General features: G+C 40.6%; 1 protein-coding gene across 1 annotated transcript in view; it reads left to right on the forward strand.

The window, feature by feature from the left end:
* MEGF10 (multiple EGF like domains 10) overlaps positions 1–26614 on the forward strand; it is a 155628-nt gene that overhangs the window by 33431 nt on the left and 95583 nt on the right. The window contains exons 2-4 of the mRNA XM_016217801.2: positions 5203–5335; positions 12619–12720; positions 14324–14424. Of these exons, the coding sequence (XP_016073287.2) occupies positions 5220–5335; positions 12619–12720; positions 14324–14424 (319 nt within the window). The 5' untranslated portion in view covers positions 5203–5219. The remainder of the gene's footprint in view (positions 1–5202; positions 5336–12618; positions 12721–14323; positions 14425–26614) is intronic.

A 26614-nucleotide genomic window follows, 5' to 3' on the forward strand; every position in this document is an offset into this window, starting at 1 on the left:
TCCTACATGGGCAGCCTGTCTGAGTAGTTCAGGGAAAAGCTAGTATATCCTTTATAGATAACATGAGTGATCATGAGAAATAGGTGGCCCTTGGTACCCAGAGTGTGTGTGTGGGGGGGATTGTGGAGATGTGGCTATTCTTAATCAAGAAATTAGTTTTCATTTTGAGAACTGTGAGAAGACTTTAGGGAAATGGACTTGAGGAAAAACTGGGTGAGGACACCCAAGTTATTTCTGTGTGCCCTTAATGATTCTAGGAAGGAAATCGATTGTAGAGCCAGAAACAATCATCTGGAATCATTTATTCTTCTGTTGTTGCAAAAATAAATTAGCTAGTCAACGCCCCATTATTTATTTCTCCCTAACACACTGATAGAGAAACTACTCCCTATCATCAGAGCCTAGACTCACGCATTGTAAGGATTTTGCTCAACCTGATTATTTACTGAGGTTTTTGTGGTAGCTTAAGTAGGCAGCAAGAGTTAACTCTGCCTGCTGTGTTTTCTCTTTCTAACAGGAGCACTTTAGCATTGCTAATCAGTTGTACTGATTTTCTGTTTTGATTTTTCTGTAATAATTAAGTGAATGATATGGAATGCAATCAAGTTTGGCAGTAGGGGGTTCATGCAAATGACTCTTTAATTTTTTACATTTTAAATTTTGTTAAATGGAACCATAAGGAAAGATATTTGAAGACTTAAGACTGGGTGGATGGCTGGAGTAGCTTACCAGCCAATTTAGTTTTGAATATTTTCAAAATGTCTATTTTAATACAGCAAATTGCCACTGTGCCACCTTTTAAAAAATTGATATAATGCTATTTTTTAAAGGTGGTGTTTGTTTTCAGTTGCGCTCCAAAGTGGAAGATTGTAGTGTAAGATAAGGTGACACAGCTTAAAAGAGAGAAATGAGGAAGAAAGATGTATTGAACTTTCTTCCTCCAGGGTTGACATAAAGGAAAAAAGGTGCCCACGTTTATTCATGGAAACCTATGGGAGAAAACAAATAAAATAGGGAAAGAATAGATGTAGTGCCCTATGCACTTCTGTCAGTGCCTTTACTAAACTAGATAGAAAAAAAGGAAGGACCAGCCATGCTTCTGGACAGTGAAATGTTGCATTTCTGTAGTTCTTTACAGCCAGCTCATTGGCATATTTGCGAGTTGTCCTCTCCCACCGTATATATCACTTTTTTTCGCCTTGGAAGACAGTTCAAGGACCATTTCCGAAGCCTCCATGCCCGCCCTGGAGGGCCTGAGGTCCGCCAGTCACGGTCAACTCCACGTCCACCGACGCCAAGCTAATGGGCCCTGAATCTCTTTGCAGCGGGCGCAGGCTGCGCCGCAGGCTGAGCGGGCACCGCGCGCAGGGCACGCAGCTGCCGCGCGGAGGGCGATCGGGAGGCGGGGCCGAGTCCAGGGCTCACGCACGCTGCCGCTGGTGCGGGGCGGTCCACAGCGCAGCGTCTGCGCCGCACAGGCCGCAGGCTGCGGGTGCAATGCCGGCTTCGCAGGAACCCAGAAACGTGCGCGGCCGAGCGCAGGCCGCGGGCATTTTTGCGCTCGAGGCGGGTGAGCTCTCCGCGGCCGCAGGGCGCGCGCACGTGGGCCCCGCACCGCCGTCTGGTGGGGGACCTCAGCTTGGACAGGGAGAGGTCTCCAGGCCCCGGTGCGCTGTCCTCCGTCCCAGGGCCTCGAATGCTGGTCCAGGAGAGCCTCTCAGAAGAATTATTTAAAGGTGCTGCCTGCCCCGGTTTGGGACAAGCGGAAGGCTGCTGCTGCAGTTACCTGGGGCGAAGCGCACCCAGTTTCCGAGGGAGCTTTATCTTGCCGACACCTTCTTTGTGGACCTCTAGCTTCTAGATCTCCAGCCGGCCTGTCCCTGCCTTCGACGCCCGTGGGTGCGCAGGTGCCTCGGGGCAGCGCCGCCAGCCTCATCCGCCCGAGCGCCGCGGGCCTCGGTGCGTGCGTGTGTATAAAACGCTGGAAGGATTTCCTCGGCCGGTTGCTGTGAGTTTGCATGATCGCAGCCTCTCGGCCTAGCAATTCCTTGTGCTTCCGACATCGTATACTTTAATGTAAATTATTCTAGAATTCATATATTTTCCCATTTTAACTTGGAAAATGCTTTGGGAATAAGAAACCAAATGGAGCATGTACACATTTTTGAAAAGGACCGATATTTTCCTTTTCATGAGCGCACCCAGCAACTTCGCAGTGCAGTTTGATTTTTCTGTCCGCTGAATTTCAAAAGCAGCGAGATGACTAAATTATGCTCCCCCCCCCCCCCCGCCGTCTCCTTAGAGAAGTTAAAGTCTTCAGGGAGCCCTAAGTCAAGTGCAAAACAAGAAGGGACACCAAAAGATTCGTGCTACAATTTTTACATTAAAAGGGAACACATTGCCTTGTTTTTTTGGGTTTTTTTTTTTTTTTTTGGCAGTTTGATTCATTGCTTGCAGCAATTTCTAACTTTACAGACTAAACATTTCTAATTGGGAAATGGATGGTTTGAATCTGAGATGGTGACTCAGGATATAAACTTTTCAATTTGGGGTAATTGTTTGTGAGTAGACGGCAGATTACTGCTGACCAGCCCTTGTTTTGTCTTTGAGGAAGAATGAAAGTTAATATACACATTTCACACTTTATTGAAACAAAACACTTATCCTGACATAGATAAAGCCATGAGACAGAGAGAGATTGGCCATATTTATTTGTTAAAATCGAACGTATTAAAGGTTTTCTTATTTTGACGTATAAGGAAAACATTAGCAGTATATTTACGCGTCTTCAGCTGTGAGATGGGGAAATAAAAATACCTACTTCTTAGGTGAGTAACTGTGAGAATTAAATAGATAAATCACAGAAGAGGTTCAGCGCTGTGTAGAGCTCGCAGTAATCAGCCGGGAAGTGTTAGCTGTTCTTGTTTATTGTCATCGCTACTTTTTTTCGTTCCTGTTTGGTGGAATAGCTTTAGTTTTATAACGTTAAGCTTCAGATTTTACAGCTTCACGGTGGTTAGTCCGTGAGATATATCAGTAATTTGAATTAATTCATAAGCCATATTTTGGCTACCTGCTGTGCTTTATATGTTGGAATTATTTCATGAGGATTGAAATCCCCTCTAAACATTTCATAGCCTCTCGCAGTGGCTTACACTATCTTAAAAGATATTCTACATATTCTACAAATGAATGATATAGTTTTCCTTTATTCCTATCAAACATTTTCTTTGGTTTTAGCCTTTGGGGGTTAGATATAGATAACTTGTCATAATGTACCTAATGTACTTGTCCTTATAAACAGTTTTGATTTTGAAGAATTTAATCCTTCATTTGGTCTGTTCTCTTGAATTTGAATGATAAACTATTTCTTAAGGTTAGGTTTTTGTTAATATTGTTGTTTACGTGTTTGTCTTAAGGTAAACTTACCGTTTTAAACCACAAGGTTATTGTTCAATAAATTTGGTTCCCAGATACTAAAAGCTGGCAAGTTCATGGTGTGGAAAGTTAGTGCAATGTCTCAAAATGTCAGGCCTCACCCAGAAAATAACTGCTTTGGTCATGTAATCTGGCCTGTTGTTGCTAGTGTACCAACAAGCAGGTTCATTTTAATTATTTACTTAGTTTTAATTAGTTATTGCTTATTTTCTTTTTAATTAGTAAATGGATTGGCTATTTCTAATTCCAGGTCCATTTGCATAATGATTTTTATATAAAGTCATTTTACACAGTAGGACAAACTTTTCCTTTGTACTAAGTGCTGAGTCCCTGGAGGGGAAGAGACGGGCGTGATTCCCAGGCGCATGCCATCGCACCTGTTACACACCAGAGCGGCCCTGGCACATAGTAGGTGTCCAATAAATGCCCGCAGGTGACTTCATTTGAATATCTCCTAGGGACCTTAAACTTGACGTATCTAAAACTGAACTGAGGCTTCATCCCCAGAGGAGGAGGGCTTCTGTGCTTCCCGTCTCAATGCGGGGCCACGTCCACTCAAGGGGCTATGCCGAAGTCCCTTCTCTCTCTCTTCTCATTCAGTCACCAAGTCCCATTGATTCTACTTCCTAAAAATGTCCCAGATTCACTCAGTTCCCTGCAACTGCAGCGTTGCTTCCTTAGTTCACCCCATGGTCATGCCTTATCTGATCTCCCTCTAACAGTCTCCTCCTTCAGGTCATTCTCCCCTGCAGCCAGAGTGACCTTTCTGATGTCACTGTACCCTTTAGGAGCTCTCCCTTATCCTTGGCTGGAGTTCACATAACTTTGCAATGGCTTATAAAACTCATTGTGATATGCCCCTGTCTCTCTTTCCCACTGAACTAAGTTGAGTCCCCTAAATGCCTGACCCTCCCTCACCTTCTGTTGCCTGGAATGTTCTCCTCCCCCTTCTATCTCCTTTGCCGCCTTGTTTTGCAAATACACCACATTGCTGTTTGTTTTTCTATCATGGGCTCTTCCTCTCAATAATACGAGGTTTGTTTTCTCTAACACTGACCTTCAAACAGCTTTACGCTTTTTTCTCAACACCTATATGGAAACCTCTATAAAAGAGCTGGTTTTGTTTCTGTTCAGCAGATGGGAAAACTGAAGCACTAGATATAAGAAATATATGTCATAATTATGAAATTATAAACATCTTAACGGGCAGGGACAGGAACTGGATCTGTACTTTATGTCTGGTTTTTGCACAGTGCCTAGAATAGAGTAGATACTCGGTGCACATCAAATGAATTATTGAGTGACCCTCAGTTTGAGCCTGAGGTGCTTCTCTCTCGAGTCAATGGAGCTTCTGTTTCATCATTTATGCTCTGGGACCAATGAGGCCAGGTTCTGCTGCGAGCCCTCTTCTTCTAGAATGGAAATGTGCCTGATGAGAGGGTCTGGAAGCCGGTGTTGCTCTGAGTTGGCCGGGTAGATTCCTTTAATGTTAGCTGGCATGGATGAGAAAGGCTTTTGTTGTGGTGGCAATTATTGATGATTTGCACATTGTAGTAATTTACAAAACGGTGGCCACCCTGCACAACATTAGAGACACCTCTCTCTCCTGGACCATGAAATCTGGTGACCCGTCTGTTTGAATACATGGCCCGTTATGCATGTTTCACCCTGGTGACAGCTGGCACCAAATGGTTGCTGTACTGAAAGGAATTCTGTTTGGGTCATTTGAATGCATCTCTCATTTGAATTTTTTTTTCCTTATAGGTTGTTCTTCAGAAAAAATGGTTATTTCTTTGAACACATGCCTGGGCTTTATCTGTTTATTTTTATGCCACTGGATAAGGTCAGCGTCGCCTCTGAATCTTGAAGACCCTAATGTGTGCAGCCACTGGGAAAGGTAATAGTAACCTTAGGAATAATTTCTGATAAATTTCTTTATCTACTATCATTCTCAGTCTGATACATAAAATTAGAATTTGACAAGAGATTGAAAAATTACTTTTGTGTAAAAATCATTCATTATAGCTAATAAATCGGACAGTATTATTCACCTGGGTCTTAATAGAATATATATTATGCAAAAAAATACACCTTGATATATTGATTTTTACACTGGTGCAATTGTAAGATTCAGGGAAATCATGAATCGTTCAATTAAAATGAACTTTGTAAAGTCCTGTCCCCGTTCTGAATCTCTTTGCAATAATTTGGGGGAGTTAGACTTCTGGATGGGAACCAATGAGAGAGCAGTGGAAAACAGTATGTAAAAATGTACTAGAAATGTATGCATAATAAAATGGTGCTGTAGGCGGCCTGAAAGGGAGACATGATTTCTGGAGACACTGGCAAAGCCACATGGGGGTAGTGTCACCTCAGGTGCTCCTGAAGAACGGAAATGAGGCGGTGGCAGTGATTGGGAGGGGTTCTAGGAACCAGCAAGACTAGAGTCAGTATAGAACTGGAGGAGGGCAAGATTGAATTGATTGTGTGAGAGCAGATGATGTCATGTCCAGATCGGGGCAGTTGGCGGGAGGAAATACAGAGGAAGTACAACACGACAGGCCATTCTTGGGGATCTCATGGTCCCTCTTGGAACACAGAAATAGCACTAACCATGTGAGGGTGCAGGACAGTCATACCCAGTCTACTCTGCTCTGATGCGCTGCTTGCATTGCTAAGAAAGTGTCCTTACCCAAAAATAACATTGCAAATGCAAGTTTTTCAGACAAATAGGAGGTGTTAAGTACTAGAGAGTAATATGTGTTTTAACGTCTGTTAAGTGCATTGACATCAGACTTTTGGTCTCTTTTCCTGTCACCATCAGTACCGTGATTACTGCTCCACAGAGCACACACTGTAATCACAGTTGTCACCCGCTGGTAGGATGCACCAAGCTCAGAGCCTCTCCAGCACAGCAGCTCTGTTATTCCACAGACACACTGGTCCTGCACTCACAGCATTATTTTTCGGTGAGGGCTCATTCCCATCTCCATTGGCAGTACTACAATCAGGATAACAAAAATATATTTCCCTGATCTATCAGTGGAGTTCTATGTCACTATGAAACTTTAAGCTGTAGAGGAATTATATATATGTAATAAAGTTCTATATATTTGTAATATTTACTATATTATACAGAATGTAAGAGGAGGGACCTATGAATGATCTTTATATCGTCAAAGCACCTTCATAAAACATTTCGCCAACAAAGTACATAATATTTATTAAAGTAATAAAAATGAATCAATTAATACATGCATGGGTACATACCAGATTTAGAAAAGGGAGAGCCCACTGTTGGTTAAACTTCTTGGAGGATGATAGCTTTGGACTGGGAGGAAGAACAAATTTATAAGATGCCATGAAATAAAAATCAACAGATTTGGTAAGACATGGACTATAGGATGCGAAGGAGGCAGAAAAGTCTGAGATTTAGAACCTGCCGTGTGAGAGAGTGGAGGTGTCACTGCACGTGTGGAAAGATTAAAGGTAGAGAACTGATTAGAGAGGAAAGGTTAGTGTGGTTTGCCCTGTTGTGTCCATAAGGTCAGTGTGAAATATGGGCCTGGAAGTGTGTGGGAATGCGGATTCGGGAGCATGGTTCGGTGTGAGCAGATGACTGCTCTGAGGGAAAGGCTATACAGAGAAGGAATCCAGGACTTCAGATAGTCCAGCCCCCGCTCAGTCAGACACGTTTTGTCTCGATTCCTTGCTCAGTGTCTGACCAAAGTTGCCAACACGTACTTGCATCATTTTGTTGACCACTGATAATACCGAGTGTTTAAAACCCTGCCTAGCTTATGGCATGTGCTCAATAAATAATTGTTGAATGAGCCTTCACCTACTGATAGGAAATAAAATGACTAAGATGGACATCAACTGGGAGGTGGGGAGAAAGAGAGACAGAAAGACAAGGGGCATGTTCATTTTTAAATGTAATATAATTCCACTGTTGCACGAGTGATTAGAGTAACCTCTAACATTCTCACTAATGGAGTGGGAAATTGAGCATGGAAAAATAGGGAAATGATGGAGATTTTTTTTCCTGACTGTATTTTTTTTTTAATATTATATGAACTGCTAGAAGGAAGGATCGACAGCTATAACCTTCTTACTGATAGATTTCCTATTACAAGACTAGATAATGATTCTTTGAGGAAAGAAAAAAGAAAGTGGAATTATTTTGACAGGTGTGGAGAACGGAGCATGATTTAAATGATCAAATAAAGGTGCAGGTGACATGTTCTTGCGTATTTTCAAAAACTAAAATGGGCTTGAATTGAAGTGGGGAGAGGATGGGGCTTCAGGGATGAAAGTCTTGGCAGTAGGGCTGAAGAGGGCTCATTGTAGGCTTTCCCTATACTAAAAACACCCTGTACCCAATGGCTCTGAGCCATGGGATCACCTAGAGACTTGCTTCTCTGAGTGTGGTCTGTGGAGCTGCGTCCTGGGCATCACCTGGGAGCTTGTGGGAAATGCAGGGTCTCAGGCCCCATCCCAGACCTATGAATGATTTATGTTCCTTCTCCCCACCCCCTCTCCCTGTTCAGTGAGGCTAAGTCCTTCCCTCCATTATTAAAAAAATATGTCTTTATTGATTTCAGAGAGATGAAGGGAGAGGGAGAGAGAGAGAAACATCAATGATGAGAGAGTCATTGATTGGCTGCCTCCTGCACGCCCCCTCCCCCGCTGGGGATGGAGCCCGCAACCCGGGCACGACCGCGAATCGAACAGTGATCTCCTAGATTGTAGGTCGATGCTCAACTGCTGAGCCACACCAGCTGGGCTTTTGGGTTTTTTTTAGGATGCCTCATTTTAATGCAGCATTTCTCATTCTCAGAAATTGTATATAAAATGAAATTAAGGAAAATTAAATCATTTAAAATACACAAGGGGTACATGTTATTACAGGAATTCTGCACAGCATCCTTTCGGCAAGTGGATAATTCCATGAATCGTCTGTTCCTTCTTCCCATCCCCTCTCCCTGTTCTGTGAGGCTAAGTCCTTCCCTCTGTTGGGGTTTCTTCTAAGGAAGGCACAAATGAAGAGAAGACATTCTTTGCCCAGCCAACCCCTTGGGGGTGGAACACAGAGCCGGTAGTAATTGAAGCAGCAGTCCCGAAGCAAGCAGCGATAAGAAATGATGATTATTACCATATCTGATTAAAGTAACAAGATAATTTAAGCAGATAAAATGCAATTAACCACTTTGGAATGTATCCAAGTGATGATGGCTTATTTCCCCCTGTTCTTTGACCTTAAATTAAATCTTGCTGGGGTTTCTCCCCGGATAATACTTAATAGGTTAAAATCACAGTGATGATATGTTTTCAGTGTGTTGAGAAGATTAAACAAACAAGTGGGAGATAAAGGGTTTTGCATCTGGATGCTTAAAATAGTGCAGGATTGGGACCAGATTCCTTTCATACCAGTTTGCCTCTCTCTCTCTGCTCTAGTATCTTCAGATGTTCTAGTGACATCTGAAAGGAGCCAGAGGGCAGGACGGTGTCTGGGAGTCGTGATGTTAGTGCTGTCTCTGGACTGTCCGCTATATGTGGGGCTCAGTGTTGCTCATTTGTGATGAAAACGGGATCAGACTAGATCACCCATTTTCAACCTTTTTCATCTCACGGCACACATAAACTAATTACTAAAATTCTGCGGCACACCAAAAATACATTTTTTGCCAATCTGACAAAAAATAGGTATAATTTTGACTCATAGTGGACGGCTATTGTTGTGTTGGCTGTTGTCATTTTTTTATTTGACAATCTAAGGGAAAAGAGGTCAGTGCCCCTGACTAAATAGGTATTTCATGTTTTAAGAATTCTTGTGGCACACCAGTTGGAAATCTCTGGACTAGACCATCCTACTCTGTAACTTTGGGAGCAGCTGTTGATGAAGGTGAAGTTGTGGACTGTTAGCACAGGCACTATTTAAGTTCAAACAGCAGCCCAGGCATTGGCCAGAGAAGCAGTGATAAAGACCAGTGGAAGTGGGCCAGTTATCAAGGACATTTCCCTTCATGGTACCAGCACATAGCTTCTAGAAAGTGGCCCCTGGAAAAGTGACAACTTAGTTATATAACAGTAGATGGCTATTGAGTACATTAGGTGTAGTCATTTAGGGAGAATTTGGCAGTCAGAATTTGAAGACTACTTACTAACATGGAAAATGTTTATGATGTATGTACTCATAAATTTAAAAACTAGGTTTCAAACTCAGGTGCATAGCATGATTATAAGAATATAAAAAGAAAAGAAACTAAATTAAAATAAAAAACCCCTAGAGACAAAAGAAGTGCAGTAAAATGCTATTGATGGTGATGTATGGAATTCTCTCATCTCTCTCTGTTTCTTAAAATTGATTTTCCAAATTGTTGTAGTGTGATTAAGAGAGAGAAAGATTGTATAGCACAGGAAAAAATGTATATAAAAAAACACACAGAAGGCACAAGAAATTTGGGTTGGCAAAGCTTAAAACCCTTCTCCTATAAACTTCAAGTGGAAGCTTCAGTTTCCCACCAAAGTGGAAAGTAATTCATATCCAGTCAGTTATTGAGTGTGAGCCTCTGAATAGTTTTAATATGGAGTCAAGATGGAAAAGAAATGCTCAAGACATAGTGAACTTTATGCTCCTATTTTCCCCAGCCTGTCTATATGTCTCCATTAAAGCCATATTCCATTATTTTCAGTATTTACAGGCTGGCCTTTCTTGAGAGCTCTTTGAGAACAGGAATTGCATAGAATTTTTTTGATAAATATTTATTGAGTTGGAATCCTAAATGGTTTGGTTACCCTTCTATAAAGAACAGCTTTTTCTATCCTCAAACCAGAGAAGCGTCCTGCAAACGTACACTGTTGGGGAGCAGCAAGTGGCGAGAAGAGGAAACTCCTGCACTTTCACATTTCCTCTTGTTTAAGCACTCTTCTAGGCTGCTAGAAATTAGTGAAAATATTTTTCATGTTTGTTTGTGGCACCAGTTCCCCCATCCACATCAGATGGGATGTGTTTGGTCAGGATCATTTGTTGATGATCATGTTTGCTCTAAGGCATTCAGACCTTAACATACCATGTCCTTGGAAATTTTAGGAAAACTGCATCAGGTCTAGTTCCAGCAAACTAATTTAGTTAAGCTAAATTAGTACCGTAGAAACAGTAGAATGCTTTCCCCCTCCCCCCCTCCCTCCCTCCCTCCCCTCCCTCCCTCCCTCCCCTTTCCTTCCTTTCTTTTCCCCCCCAACTGATATTAATTTAGAGGGGTTTCTTTCCTATTCCTATAGCACACATGGAAAGCTGCTCTGTTTTGCTCGTGGGCAGTGTAGGGCTGCACCTATACAGCAGCTCCTACACAGAGGACGCTCAGTTCAGTCATTCTGCTCTTTCCTTGCAGTGGGATGGAGAGATGGTGCGGCAGGCCTCAGAGTTTAGCTGCCCACAGGAGCTGGACAGGAAGGAGAAAAAATTGGCAAGGAAGTCACAGAGTTTGCATCAGGACTCTGTCTAGGGGTCTGAAGAAAATATTAATAGCTTAATGTGAAATTTCATTCCAAGAACATTTATATTTTCTTGGCGGCCTCTTGCTTTACCCAGAAGGTGTTATGTTGCTGATGTAGGCAGTTGTGTACTCTACGCTCCTTGGAACCTGTTCTTGCAGGTAACAGCATCACCGATTAGAGTAGAATGAAGTAGTCATCTAAAATGTGTTAGAAATTCAGAATGCCACGTGGGAGGGGATCTTCAGGACCATCTCTGGCCCCCTGGTTTTAAGACGTGATAATCAAAACCCAGGAAAGTGAGATGATCTGCCGAAGGTCACCCAGTTTCCCAGTGTCAGATCAGGATTATAACCCTGACTTCTAATCCAGTGATCTTTTCAGTAGGGCCTATTGCAGCTGCCAAAGATTTGCAGAGGAACCCTAAATTTGCCTAGAAATCAAGTTGCAATGTCCCAAAGAATGAACACAAAAGTGTACGTAGTACAGTTATTTTATGAGTGTCCTATTGAAGCCTAAGTACACAGTGACTAACAGACCAGCTGGGGAGAGAAAGCGCACTGTTTGCGAGGCCCGCTTCACATAGTTTTTCAAAAGTGAAGGCTCTGCCCTATACCTAATCTGAATTCTTTGTGCTGAAATTCTGACCTCATTTTTCCTGTACCCTCCCTAGTTGATAGTTCCTTTTAATGAACTTGGGTTATTGATTTGTAGCAGGTGAGTCCATGATTGTGGCCCATTTTGTTTGTTAGTGTGAACTAAAGATTTTAGTGGAAATCTTTAAAGGAATGTTAAAAAAAAGAAAGAAAATAAATTGTTTGGAAAGGAGGATTCTTTAGATTTTTCTGTAGACAGGAACTCAAAGCTCTTGAGCATGTAATGATAGACTGCCTTAAAATGCAGAAGTACGGGACTGAACATTGAAAGCTCTTTGTATTTCATGGTTGTCTCTCACCCACGTTCTTAGGCCCGGACGGGTGCATGCGTTTTCTTGAATAAGATGCTGTTAGTGAAAGTGTATTGGGAAACAAGCTGCCTAGGTAGCCACGGGTCTGCTGTGATTATTTTAGGCTAATTGTCTCAGCCAGGTGTTTAGAACCGGTTTTCGAGACTTCTTTGTAGTTTTTATTTAGAAGTATGTATTCTTCCACTGCCTGTGAAGTGGGGCAGGCGCACAAAAGCAAGTTATTCCAAGTTTCAACCCAGGCAATATACTGTTCCTGATATTCCAGAGTCGGTAGCAAAATGTACTCTGTTGTGAATACTCAGACTGTCTCTTTGCTGATCACCCCCATATCTGCGTGCAGACTTAGATTGAAAACTTTTTGTGTGAAAGGTTTTGGTTATCCCTGGACCCCTGGGGTGAGGGGATGGAATTAAATACAGAAAAACATATGGTGATATGTTTTAAATTTAGGAATATCAAAGTTTGTGGTGGTTAGTAAAAGGGAATTTCTTTTGAAATTTATAGCACAAACTCTTGTCTTCTAAAGATATTATTAATATTAGTCCTTTTTAGGTTCTGGTTCAAATACAAACCTGTAAAAAATGTGGAGATTCTCTGTTAAGTCAGTGTGGAGTTGCAAGTGGAGAGAATTTAGCCTATGATTGTTCTTATTAAATAGCATGTAATTAATGTAAGAAAGACAAATACTGATTCCTTATCTTTCCTCTTCTTTTCAGCTACTCAGTAACTGTGCAGGAGTCATACCCACATCCCTTCGATCAAATTTACTACACCAGCTGCACTGACATTCTGAACTGGTTTAAGTGTACACGGCACAGGTAATGAAAGCTCAGATATTTGGGAGTTGGCTGACTGGGGAGGAGTTTGATAACAGTTACTAAATACTTGAGCAGGAGTATCCATTCATCTAGTGAATAGTCACTGCTTGCTGTTGTCCTAGCCTTGTTTCAAATTGCAGGAGATACAGGAAAACAAAAAGGTTGTCTGTGCCCTTAAGGAGCTTATGGAGAAAATATCTACCAGTGACCGTTGTTTGGCTAGCAAGAACTTATCCAGCTTTTGTGATGTGCATATTTGGAGGAGACACTCTTCAATATAAACATCACCAGATATCAAGCAACTCATACCCCAGCATATAAAGGGTGTCCCCAAAAATGTATACACACTTTGAATAATTATAAAGGCAGTGTTTATTAAAATGCATTTCATTTTCAGAATTGACCCATCAGCTGTTAAAGTATGTATACTTTTTTTGTGACACCCTGTATTTCTACTTGAACATCTGACTCAATTTAGGCTAACTTAAATTGGACTTCAACTTGAGTAAAATAAGCCACATTTTTTTTTCTATAAATACAAAAACAGAAAACAAAACTATATTAAATATTCACGTTAATATAGAGGGATCTATGTTACCTTAATTTCACTTGTAAAATACTTGTAATATGAGTGGTGGGTCTAGACTGGCTCCTACCGATTTGTGCTGTACTAAATGATGTTGTTATGCTCAATGTCATTTCTTTAGAAAGCTTACCTTGACCATTGTGTCTAAACTAGCATGCCCTCTAGTCCCTTACTTGGGCTTTATTTTTCTTCACACCATTTAATCATTACCAGTCATTATTTGATACATTTATTTGTTTAATGTGTATCTTTACTTAAATTCTACAGGCCTGTCTTCCCTAGTAGAATGTAAGTTCCTTGAGGGCAGGCTTTCTGTTTTTCTGTTTTTTCTCACTATGAGTTATTTCTCCAGTGCCTAGAACAGTGCCTGCAATATAGTACGTATTAAACATGTATTATATAAATAAATCAGTGAATGAATGAAGCTTTAGTTAAATTCAAGGGTTTTTTTGTCTATAAGCCTTCTACAGGGTAGGGTGAAACTAGGTTTGCTTTGTGAGTATGCAAAACACAGTTTATTCTTGTATTATTAGTTATTTATTATTTTATTATTTTCCATATGAACAACTGTAAACCTATTTTTGCCCCACCCTGTATTTTATAGTGGGATGAAGTTGCATTGTCAGAGAGTTTTAAAGGAATTTTCTGAATTTTTCCTTTAAAATATATAAGTAAATGATGATTAGATAACTATCTTATATGAAATTAATCAATACTTTTCAAGATATCTTAAAATAAGTGAAGTCATGAAAATATGGAAGTCATGAAACTTCTGTTCCCTTGAAATGAAGTATAAGTTGGCTTAAATGGGCAATCTTAATGTATTCTTAGCCAACTGATAAGAGCTAGCATAATATTGGTCAACAGAAATACTCCATGTTTCTTCTGAATTGTTTTGGAGTACTTTGCTTTTAATACCTTTATTATATTCAATAATCTTTGTATTAAAATATAAGTTATTTATTTCTAATCAACTTGCAGGTCAAAAGAGGTAACAGTATGCTTTTTCCTATATAGAATCAGTTATCGGACAGCCTATCGACATGGGGAAAAAACTATGTATAGGCGCAAATCGCAGTGCTGTCCTGGATTTTATGAAAGCAGGGAAATGTGTGTCCGTAAGTACAACCTTCTTCCCTGTGAGGTTCACTTCTTTTCCCAAGTGCTGGTTTGTCTCTGTTCGTGGCAGCGGAGAAGAGGCCTGGGGAGGTGGGGCATCTCGGATCATCCCCTTTCAGTCTCGGCTGCTGCTTCCTTGCTTTGTGTATGGAGGGAAACATCAACTCTCTTCCTCTGTCCTATCAAAAATCTCCAAACGAATGTCACTCGAGGAGAAAACAGATACTACGGAAAGATGCTTCAAGGCCGGATGTAGTAATGTTAATCACAGTTCTTCAATACATGTCTCTTTGGAAATGGGTCAAGAACTCATTAGATTTAGGTCACAGAAGAGAACAGAGATAGAACTTTCCTGCAGCAGCTGACCGGAGTCCTGAGTCAACTTCTGAGAGGCCAGCACATTCTTTGCTGGTGAACAGAATGGTGAGGCTCATTAAAAGTAGAGGAGCTTTCACAGTAAGAAATGACCATAAGTCTGGGTCACAAAGTAGACCTTTCTTCATTGTCATTTTCTTTCTTCCCCTCCCTTCCCCATCTCACCAGTTTATTCTGAGATGTCTTGAGAGAAGTTTGATATTTGATGATACACTTTAGAAAATCCTAGACTATCTATCATGTAGGATGCAGTTTGCAACTGAGGTGTCTTACCATTGTGCCTAGAACATGTATAAGAGAGATCTTAAAAGTGATTTTATTCAAATGTTTTGGCTCAACACAGCTGGAGGGGCACCTTTGCTTTCTGAGCTGAGACACTGGTGTTGAGTAGCATAGACAGAGACAAGGTTCTGCTCTGATTTGAAGGCACTAGGAATGATTGGACACATCGGGGTTTAAGAGTCTGCAGAGCTGGGGGATAGCACCACTCAGCTGTGTGACCTCAGCTAAGTCATCAGTACCTCTTTGAGGCTCCTTTGAAAGAGAAGGCAGCAGGGAAAGAGGAAAACCAAATATGAGATGGACTGACTCCATCAAAGATGCCATAGGCATGAGCTTACAGGAGCTGAGCAGGGCTGTTGAGAACAGAACATGGCATCACTCGTTCACAGGGTCGCCAGGAGTTGGAGCCAGCTCAGTGGTGCATCACACACACACACACACACACACACTAAAAGTAATATTGCCGGGTCAAAGGTATACACATATTTCTAAGATGTTTGGTATGTTTCCAATTTATACTCCCACCAGCAGTATATGAGAATGCGTTTTTTATTTATACCCTGTGCCAATTTTTTTCTTTGCTAATTTTTCTTAATTTGCATGTCTTTGATTAATAATGATGCTCAATCAGAGAAATTCCATGTTCATAATGAAACATCTCAGAGAATAATCATGACCTGATATCTGTGGCCTAGGCCGATGGGGCATTTTCAAAGGACAGCACCTAGTGCACACAGAGCGGAGAGTGGGGAGGCCTGGCTGGCCAGGCCGGCCACTCCCCAGAGGCTTCGGGGTGACACTATAGTGGTGCCTTTGCCAGTGTTCAAACTTACAAGTGCAACTGTCAGCATACTGGGAGAGTAGTTCTATCTCCCAGGATTTATTTCTATTCACCCAGGTCATAGGAAATCACTACATAGTCAGGATGCTGATTCGTTAAGTTACATAGAGCCTGAGAGGTGCTTGGGCTTGTCTTCAGGCCATTGCTGGCCCGTGGGAAGCTGGCTTGTACGGGCAAGTTGTCACGGGGAGTGTGAATCCGAGCAAGGTCAGTTAAAGAGAGTTTCAGTGCTTCCATAGCCCAGCATCTCTGTCTCATTCAATAGTACAGCCCCTCTCAGACCGTCATACCTGAAAATTATAGTGGTAAAAATAACTTCTTCATCTCATCCCAGATAGGTTGCAAGGTGTTCTTCTTACTGCTTGGAGGGACATCTCTGGCATTTGCCCCTAAAACTCTCCTTTTCTAAGACTTCTTGGCTGGCCATCTGCCCCTGGAGACTGAAACATTTTTCCTTTAGATACGTTAATATATTTAATCAGGATACTGTCTGGTCTCAGAGGCCTGGGAGCTATTTGGTCTCTCTAAGGGTATTGTGCATCTTCACTCGGATGTCTCGATTTCACAGCTTAACCCAGAGCACAGTCAAGCTTCCCTTACTTCTTTGTTCTTGGGGTTGCCTCTAATAAATCCGGGCTCTTAACAGCTGGCAGTGGGGAGGCGCCCCTTGAGGGTAGAGCAGGAAGAGAGCAACACGATTTTTGGTTCTGCTTTCAAAATCTTTTCCAACTAGGTTTTGCTGCCAGGCACCAAGCATAGACACGGTATTTAACTGTTTATAGTTACCAGAAGGAGTTGAAACACAGGAATTGGTTATAATTTTAGTTTAATTTTTAGTAGTCAGTTTACCTAGAAGGCAGTAAAGGATGCTTTCATGGAAATGCTTGTTTTTGAAAAAAGTTTCTCCTAGGCAGCAGTAGTAGCTCCTTCTGGAGAGCAAGCCAGGTCTTCCCAGACCTCTCCACCCTGCTTCATCCTGCTCAGGATGATACATTTCTGCCAAACCCTCAGGCTGTGTGAAAGCTGCTGGTCTGCAGAGCACACTTGAGTAACAAGCCTGTGAGTCCAGAAGAAAAATGTATGTCATCAGGCAGAAAGAACCAAAAAGGAGACTGGACGGAATAACCTTTCCTAAGAATCTGGTTGGAAAAAAGAATGGATTAGAAAATTTTCCATAAAGAAAATATTACAAGTCATGAAGATGCCTATGATTCCTTGATGAGGTTTTAATCGGTTTATAAAATTAAACTTTTATGTTTAATCATCTTCATGGTTGCTAGTCTTACCTAATCTTGTGTTTCATTACTTTTGATTTAGAGAAATTCAAATACTAATGAAGAAATGCCCAGAGGAATGAAATGGTTTCAGTGTGTATGTGTGTACATTTGTATGTGTATACATGTATGTTGTATGTGTATACACATCTGTGTATATATATATGTGTGTGTGTATACATGTTTTAAAAATTGAGATATAATTGACATTTAACATTCTATTAGTTTCAGGTATAGAACATAATGATTCAATATTTGTATATATTGCAAAATTATTACCACAATAAATGTAGTTAACATCCATTGCCACACATAGTTACAAGTTTTGTGTTTCTTGTGATGAGGCTTGTTAAGATTACTCTCTCAGCACCTTTCAAATGCACAATACAGTATTGTTAACTATAATAAAGATGTTGGACATTACGTCCCCAGGACTTATTTTATAACTGGAATTTTATACTTTTTGACCAGTTTTACCCATTTCACCCACCCCCTGCCTCTGGCAACCTGCAATCTTTTCTCTGTATCTGTGAGTTTGGTTTTTATTTGTTTGTTTAGATTCCACACATAAGTGGGATTATATGGTATTCGTCTTTCTCTGTCTGACTTATTTCACTTAATGTCCTGAAGGTCCGTCCATGTTGTCACGAATGGCAAGATTTCACTCTTTTTTTATGACTGAATAGTATTCCAGTATGTGTGTGTGTGTGTTTATCTCACATATTCTTTATCCATTCATCCACCAGTGAACACTGATGTTGTTTTTATTTCTTGGCTGTTGTAAATAATGCTGCAGTGAACATGGGGGCATATATTTTTTTCAAACTAGTGTTTTTGTTTTCTTCAGATAAATACCCAGAGGTGTAATTGCTGCATCAGAGGGTAGTTATATTTTTAAATTTTTGAGGAACCTCTGTAGTATTTTCCATAGTGGCTGCACCAATTTATATTCCTATCAACAGTGCCCAAGGATTCTAACAGGTATGAGGTGATATCTCTTTGTGGTTCTGATTTGCTGCCCCCCAATGATTAGTAAGGATGAGCACCTTTCATGTATCTGTTGGCCGTTTGTATGTATGCTTTGGAAAAATATCTATTCAGATCTTCTGCCCATTTTTTAATTGGGTTTGTGGGTTTTTTTGCTATCAAGCTGTATAAGTTCTTTCTATATGATCTGCAAATATTTTCTCTTTTTTGGTAGTTGCCTTTTCATTTTGTTGATTTTCTTTGCTGTGCAGAAGCTCTGTAGTTTGATAGAGTCCCACTTGTTTATTTTTGCTTTCGTTGCCTTTGCTTTTTGTGTCAAATCCAAAAAAATATCACCAAGACTGATGTCAGAGAGCTTACCAACTGTGTTTTCTTTTAGAAGACTTATGATTTCAGGTCTTACATTCAAGTTGTTAATCCATTTTGAGTTGATTTTTGTGTGTGGTGTAAGATAGGGATAAGTTTTACTCTTTTGAATGTGGTGTCCGGTTTTCCTAACACCATTTATTGAAGAGACTATATACGCATGGGTTTCTTTCCAGGCTGTTTGTTCTGTCCCACCGATCTGTGCTTTTATCCAGTATCATTCTGTGTTGATTGCTATAGCTTTGTAATATAGTTTTAAATCAGGAAGTGTGATACTCCCATCTTTGCTTTTTCTCAAGATTGCTTTGGCTATTGGGAGTTATTTGTGGTTCACACAAATTTTAGGATTGTGTGTTCTATTTATGTGAAAAATGCCATTTGAATTCTAATGGGATTGCATTGAATCTGCAGATAGCTTTGGGTAGTATGGACATTTTAACAATATTAATTCTTTCAGTTCATAGCATGGAATGTTTTCCCATTTATTTGTGTCTTCTTCCATTGTTTCATCAATGTCTTAGAGTTTTCAGTGTACAGGCCCTTCCCCCCCTTGGTTCAGTTTATTTCTAGGTACTTTATTATTTTTGATGCAATTGTAAATGAAATTTTTCTTAATTTCTCTTTTCTGATAGTTTTTTTATTAGTGTTAATAATTAATTTTTTACTTACTGAAGTTATAAATCCAAAACCTCATTATTTCTTAAGCTAAATTTAGCTTATAGATGTTTCACTTATTAGTCTCACAAATTTTAAAAAACACACTAAGGGGCCTTTGACTAATGTTTTAAAATATAAACACCAACAAGTTTTTAAAATGGAATTTGTATAATTAATAAATTTAATTTTTATTTTAAGTAATCCAGCTTCCAGCCTGGCAAACTGTCCTTGTGCTTAAGTATTTTTGTAAATGTAATAAGTTCAACTTATTGATAAGGTGAAATCTTAAGTTCTTTTAAATGTTGTATTATTGTATTTACAACTTTAAAATAACATTTCTAATCAATTATTGCACTACAGATTTAAAAAATTAAATTAGAAGACTGACCTCATATTCTAACAGACCATATTCTTTTAAATATTAGAAATATCTTTTAAAATCTAAAATTATAAACACTACATATTTTGATTCTTTTATACATTTCTATGTTAAATTTAAAATATTCACAAAACTAAAAGATGGTTAACTTATAAACAAATAATTTTGGCATTTCGTTTTTTTGATTCACTTTTAAATAAAACTTTGGTGGTCGCTTCTGTTTGTTAAGTTACTTATTTTTAGATTGTAGTAAAAGAATACATAACATTAAATTTACCATCTTAATCATTTTTAAGTGTCCAGTTCAGTGGTAGTAAGTACATTCACATCGCTGTGCAGTGGAAGTCTAGAACTTTTTCATCTTTCAAAACTGAAACTCTGGGCATAGGATTCCCCCTCTGCCCTCCCCACAGCCGTTGGCAACCACCTGTTACTTCTACTTTCTGTTGCGAGGATTTTGACTACTTTAGCTATTTCATACTGAGGTTTTTGACTACTTTAGAAATCATATGGTATTTGTCCTTTTATGACAAACTTAGTATAATATCCCTCAACCTCATCCATGTTGCAGCTTGTGACAGGATTTCTTTTTTAGGGCTACATAATATTTCTTTTTAGTTTTCTGAAGTTTCTTAAATACCAGAAAATAGTGTCCTTGATTACTATCTTGATGGAGCATACTACGCCCATTGTCTGTTTTAGATGCTGTATCTTGTATCACTGAGATTTAAGACATTATTTCCTAGGGCCATGTGTGTTTTTGTTTCAGTCGTAGGGACAGGCTGGGGGATGAAGTGAGACTGGTTTCTCAGAAAGCCCCAGAAATGCTGATTAGAAACAACAGGTGGCAGTGGAGAGAGAAACTGGAGGATTTCAGGGCTGGTAAAGGAGATGGTTTGTGACTGAGACTTGAATAACAAATGCCAGGGGGAAATCAGTGGCAGGCCCAGGCTCTTACCCTCACCAACGTGACGGGAATCCACTCTCTCCTCACCCCGGAGTTCCACAGACCCCCTCTCCCAAGATCTCAACTGTGTATAACTCCAGCGGTGGTTTGGAGCCAGGGCAGCCGCTTGTCTTCTCCCGTGACCCCTCACCATGAGCAATGAGGAGAGAGAAATAATCTCTGGTCCTGTGGAAGTGAGGGGAGCTCTAGGCAGCCCAACTGAAATGTAAATGCTCTGGTCCATGGGAAGGAGCTGAGACACACATTCGTGATCTCCACGGTACTGGAAATTAGCAATTTTCAACCTTTTCCATCTCATGGCACATATAAACTACTTACTAAAATTCTGTGGCACATAAAAAGTTTTTTTTGCTGATCTGGCAAAAAAATAGATACAATTTTGGTACATTCATACTGGACGGCTATTGTGTTGGCTGTCATTTTTTTATTCGACAATCTTAGGGAAAAAAGGTCAGTGCCCCTGACTAAATAGTCAGGTATTGCATGTTTTAAAAATTCTTGCAGCACACCAGTATACCATGGCTCACCTGATGAAAATCGCTGCTGTAAGTTATGGAGTAAGTGCACATTGGGGGCTGCTCCAGACACCTAACCATTTATTTACATTAGAATTATAGAAAAATGTGTGTGCACACAACTGATTCCCACACACATCTTTGGAACCCAACCTATTAGCAAGTGAGGACCACCTATAGATTTGGTTTCATGGGACAGGGAAAAGCAGGGGCAGAGTGGGAAGTTGGCAACTCTCCCTCTGTGGGAAGGATTGGTTGATCCCCAGACTGGGGCTGATTGTACATTCTCACTCCGATGTCCTTGGCTTCACCTCGGCTGATGGGAGAGAAAGTAAATCATTTTAAGCAGGGCTGCTTGCAGCAGACTTGTGAATGGACAAAAAGCATGGCCAGGGTCCCCTTCTCCAGTCCAGCTTCCATCTTCCGCCCAGATGCCCAGTCTTCTCCTGCTGGATTATTCTGCAAAGGAAAGGAACATTCTGGTGAATGTTTCCTTTGTGGTAGACAGTTCTTACCCTATGTTCGTTAGATGGAGGAGCTCAAATGCTAACTTCAGATTAAAGCTGGAATGGGGGCATTGTAGGCGGTGTGGCTTGCAAGGACGGACTGGGGGCTGGATCACCTGCTCGATTGCCTTGCAGGCCAGCTCTGATGGTAGAAGATCAGTTCCCATGGATGTGCCCTGCATGTCTTTGGCACGCGTTAAGAGAACTTTGGAACTGTAAATAAGAAGCCTTAACTCCCACACACTGAACTGTATATGATTTCCTGTTCTTAGCAGAGATGAGTGTGACAATCAATTACCATGCAGTGAATGAATATTCACAGCTGATTTTTAACTTGGCCAACTTTATGAAAAACTGAATTGGCTGTAGGCAAATAAGGGGCTAGAACTGTGGTTGGTGTTTACATAAAGAATAATTCCTGCAGATAAACTTTGCTCTTGTTTGAATGTCATGCTTCAGTAAGCAATGGGTTTTAAACCCAAATTTTGGGTTCAGGGCTTAGAGACATCTGCAGCACACTTACCCAGGACAATTTTTCTTCCAGAAGACACATACACCACACAGGTAGCATTTTAGGGGCCCACATTAGGCTACTTGCCATATAACCCATGCATTTCCCCTATTTCTTCTTTCTGCTTTGGGATATTGTTCGACTGAAATTAATGAAACGCTTCCCTTTTGGGAGAGAGGGTACCATCTCTTAGAAGCGGTTTCCTGGCACATTGTGGTTGGAAGGATTTTGAGGCCATGCCTGTGCTGAGAGAGAGAACAGGGTAACTCAGTGATTTCTGTCATGGTCTTGGGGTCGCCCGAATACCCACATTTGCCATACCTGTATTAGACTCTGTCTGGCATCCTATGGCATTTTGGACCTTTGAGTCATGGAGAAATCAACTGAGGTTCCTGAATCGTGCACCTGGCCGCAGGTTTCTGCTCTACATAGCTTCTCCCTTTAACTGGAGGTCCTATGTACTTGTTCCTGCCCTTGTCCCAGGAAGATGAGCTTCCTTTTTGTGAACTGGAATACTTACCAAGCTAACTCAGGATTGTATTGTCAGAACTTTTGTTTAGGAATGAGAAAAGATATTCAACAGCTACCGTTTGCCTCAGCATCAGCCATAAGAGGGCCTGATAGGAAGGATGTTTCAGATGTGGGCAAATTGGCCAAAATGGGCCGGGCTTTTGGGAAGGGTGGGGCGATAGGTGCTTGTTTCTCTGACCTGGAGATCATGGAGGGGACACATTTAATTCTTTATCCATGTCATTTGGTGTGTGGCTCCTGAAAAGTTTGGGGCAGATTTTTCAGGACGAGAAGAGCTGGAGCGCAGACAGGATGTGGTGTTCTGGGCTGTGAAGATTCAGCCTTTGGCGAGCTGGGCTTCTGGTGGGGGACGGTGTATTTAGAGGATCGTGCTGAGGACTTAGGAGAGCAGGATCCCCTCTCTGAAGTTGAAGGCAATCTGAGCTCTCTGCTCTGGGTTTGACTCACACAGTCTTGTTTAATAATAGAGTTGTGATCTTGTTAAATATTTTCAAACAACCTTAGGGTGTAGACTTTTACTCGGCCCCTTCTGAGTACAGCTAAAAGTGAGATAATCCTGTTAGGCTGGCCAAAGAGTCCCCGAGCTGACAGCGATCAGATGGTGCGCTCCTAAGTATACGTGCCCTGGATGCCCGTTCTGCCAGTGGCAGTGGATTTTTTCATGTTTCCATAGGGACCCTGTCTTCTGTTGCTATGGAGCCTGACTTGGTTCACAGGAACCTCCCGGTAAATAGTGGAGAAGGCCTTTTGTCTACGTACTGCACCAGCAGAAATTCCTATTTTGCCCACACGCCTAAACTTCTGTTTTCCAGTTTTGGTCATTAGTCTCTGCGAGCAGTGAAGATAGGGCGTCTGGTAAACAATGCAGAAAACCTTTGCTGCCTTACGAATAGCCAGTGCTCGCTCATTAGTTAGGATTTTATAAATAGGAACCATGAACTTAATAATAATAAAAAACACTATAAATTCAAGATAGCCTCAGTCTAAACAGCTAGAAATCATGACTCAGTCTAGACAGATGGAAATCATGTCGGCTGCTCTTTTTTTTTTTTTTTTTTTTTTTTGCTGAAGAAAGCCTGGCTTTAGGGTCCCATGGAGAAAGGGCTGAGGGAAACAATAAAAAAGCCTTGCCTTCTCTCTAGAAAATGAGCTCCTGCAATTCAGTCTTTGCAGGACAGGCAGATTTTTACAGGCCTAATAACTTATGCATTCTCCTTATAGGGATAGATAATAGCTCATATAAAAGCTCAGGACTGAGAAGCAGTTTTTACTGCACAATGGCTCAAGTCTTTTTAGAGCAGAGTCATTTAAAAGTAATGGAAAAAAGGCATTTTGATCTGAGTGACCAACCGCAAAACACTCACACGCCCAGGTGGTGACAGAACTTGCGCTTTTTAGTTTGGGATAGCAACTGTCCATGCTTTTACAGCTAATCCAGCGATAAACCTAGTGCATCCCTCCCGGCCACACACGGAGATGCTGAAGAGAGAGGGAGACCGGGCGCTGATACAGGCAAAGCTGCGTGGACACTCTTTCCTTAGGCTGCAGTGATATCCCAAGTTCTAAATGTTGGGTGTTTTACCTTGAAAGAGATCAGCTCCAGCTCCAGGAGAACCACCACGTGGAAAGGAGCCTCCTCAGTGAGGTCCCAGGGGGCAGCATGATCCGAAGGGGGGCCTCCCAGGCCAGCTGGGAGCATTGGCGGGCCAGGGGCTCTTACGGCAAGTTTGAAGATACGGCAGTCAAGCTGATGTGTAAACCTAAAAACTACGCAGTTAATTTACTGCATTTAGCATGTAACTGAGGGACAGAAAAGGAAATGTGCCACCTCAAATGAAATCGATCTGTTGATCCAGAGAGGAGAATAGGTTTCCAGAAACTTGGGCCCTGGTAGTTGCATATCCCTGTTGTGAGCTAATGAATACTCCTCCTGCAGAATTTACTGTTGCATTATTCAGTAAAAGTGGGAGATGCCCTCTGCTGGATCCCCTTTCTCAAAGATTTATGTAATCTGTTAAAGGCTCTGAGCATGCTTGGAGTAAAGGCATGTCTCAAACTTATGTGACCATGGAATTCCCTACACCCATTTTTTTTTTTTTTTAAGAACATGATGGAACTAATAGTCCTCAGAGTCTACTTATTTGGAAAACAATGCATGAAGGGATTTTATAGAACTTTAGACTGGTAATTGTACATATTTAACTTTATCGAAGACACTTTGGCTCTTTAATTTCTTGTTTTTGTTTTTGTGTTTTTTCGTTTTATCGAGATATAATTGACATATAACACTGTATAAGTTTAACATGTAGAGTGGTACAGTGTGATGATTCAATACACTTATATATTGCAAAATGACTACCACAATAGGGTTAGTAACACTTCCATCATCTGACATAATTACCATTTCCTTTCTGTGGAGAAGACATTTAAGATCAATTCTCTTAACAACTTCAAGTATATAATACAGTATTATTAACTAATTTGCCATGCTGTACATTAGATTCCCCAGAACTTACTCATCTTATAACTGGAACTTTGTACCCTTTGACAAACATTCCCCATTTGCCTCTCCCCAACCCCCAGCCTTGGCAACCACCATTCTACTCTTTGTTTCTATGAGTTCATTGTTTTGAGATTCCATATATGTGATACCATACAGTATCTGTTTTTCTTTGTCTGACTTATTGCACTTAGGATAATGCCCTCAGGGCCATCCATATTGTCACAAATGGCAGGGTTTTCTTTTTTTATGGATGAATAATATTCCATTGTATATATAGTATTGTGTTTTCATCAACATCGGGGCAAGACCTTCCACCAGCAAAAAGATTATGACTCTCTGAAGGCTCAGGTGATGGTTAGCATTTTTTAGCAATAAAGTATAATTAAGGTGTGCACATTGTTTTTTTAAGACACAAAACTATTGCACCCTTAACAGAGTACAATATGGTGTAAACATAACTTGCTTATACACTGAGAAACCAAAAGGTTCACATAGCTCACTGTATTGCAGTAGTCTGGGACCGAATCCACAGTCTCTCCAAGGTTTGCCTGTATTCCACAGTTTCTTTACCCACTATCAGCAAAGGACATTTAGGGTGTTTCCATTTCTTGGCTATTACGACTACTGCTACAATGAATATGGGAGTGCAGATATCTCCTTGAGATCCTTATTTCTTTTCCTTTGGATATATAGCCAGAAGTGGAATTGCTGGTAGTTCTATTTTTAATCTTTTGAGATGTTGCCGTACTGTTTTCCATAGTGGTCGTATCAACTGCATTCCCTTGTGCCAACAGTGCACAAGGGTTCCCTTTTTTCCACACCTTCGCCAACCCTTCTCCCTTGATAGCTATTCTGACAGCTGTGATATATAACACCTTATGGTTTTGATTTACATTTCCCTGATAGTGATAGCAAGAACATTTACATGTACCTGTTGGCCATCTGTATATTTTTTGTTTTTTGAAAAATATCTATTCAGGTCCTCTGCCCATTTTTAAATAGGATTTTTTTTTTTTTGCTATTGAGATGTATGTTTTTAAAATATATTTTGGATAGATGATTTGAAATATTTTCTCCCATTCAGCAGGTTGACATTTCATTTTGTTAATTGTTTCTTTCGCTGTGCAGATGTAGTCCCATTTTTTTAAAATTTTTTTTTTTGCTTTTGCTGCTTGTGATTTAGGTGTCATATAAAAAATAAAAAAAAATCACTGCCAAGATCAATGTCACTGAGCTTTCCCCCGTGTTTTCTTCTAAGAGCTTTATGTTTTTAGGTTTTATGTTTAAGTCTTTTATCCATTTTGAGTTAATTTTTGTGAGTAATGTAAGATAGGGGTCCAGTGTCATTCTTCTGTGTGATCATTCCATTTTCCTAATGCCATTTATTGAGGAGACTATCCTTGCCCCATGGAGTATTCTTACCTCGCTCATAAATATTAGTTGATCAGAGACATGAGGGTTTATTTCTAGGTCCTCGATTCTATTCCAATGGTCT

The sequence above is a fragment of the Miniopterus natalensis genome, chromosome 3 (assembly GCF_054644295.1).
Source record: "Miniopterus natalensis isolate mMinNat1 chromosome 3, mMinNat1.hap1, whole genome shotgun sequence".
In the NCBI taxonomy this organism is placed as follows: Eukaryota; Metazoa; Chordata; class Mammalia; order Chiroptera; family Miniopteridae; genus Miniopterus; species Miniopterus natalensis.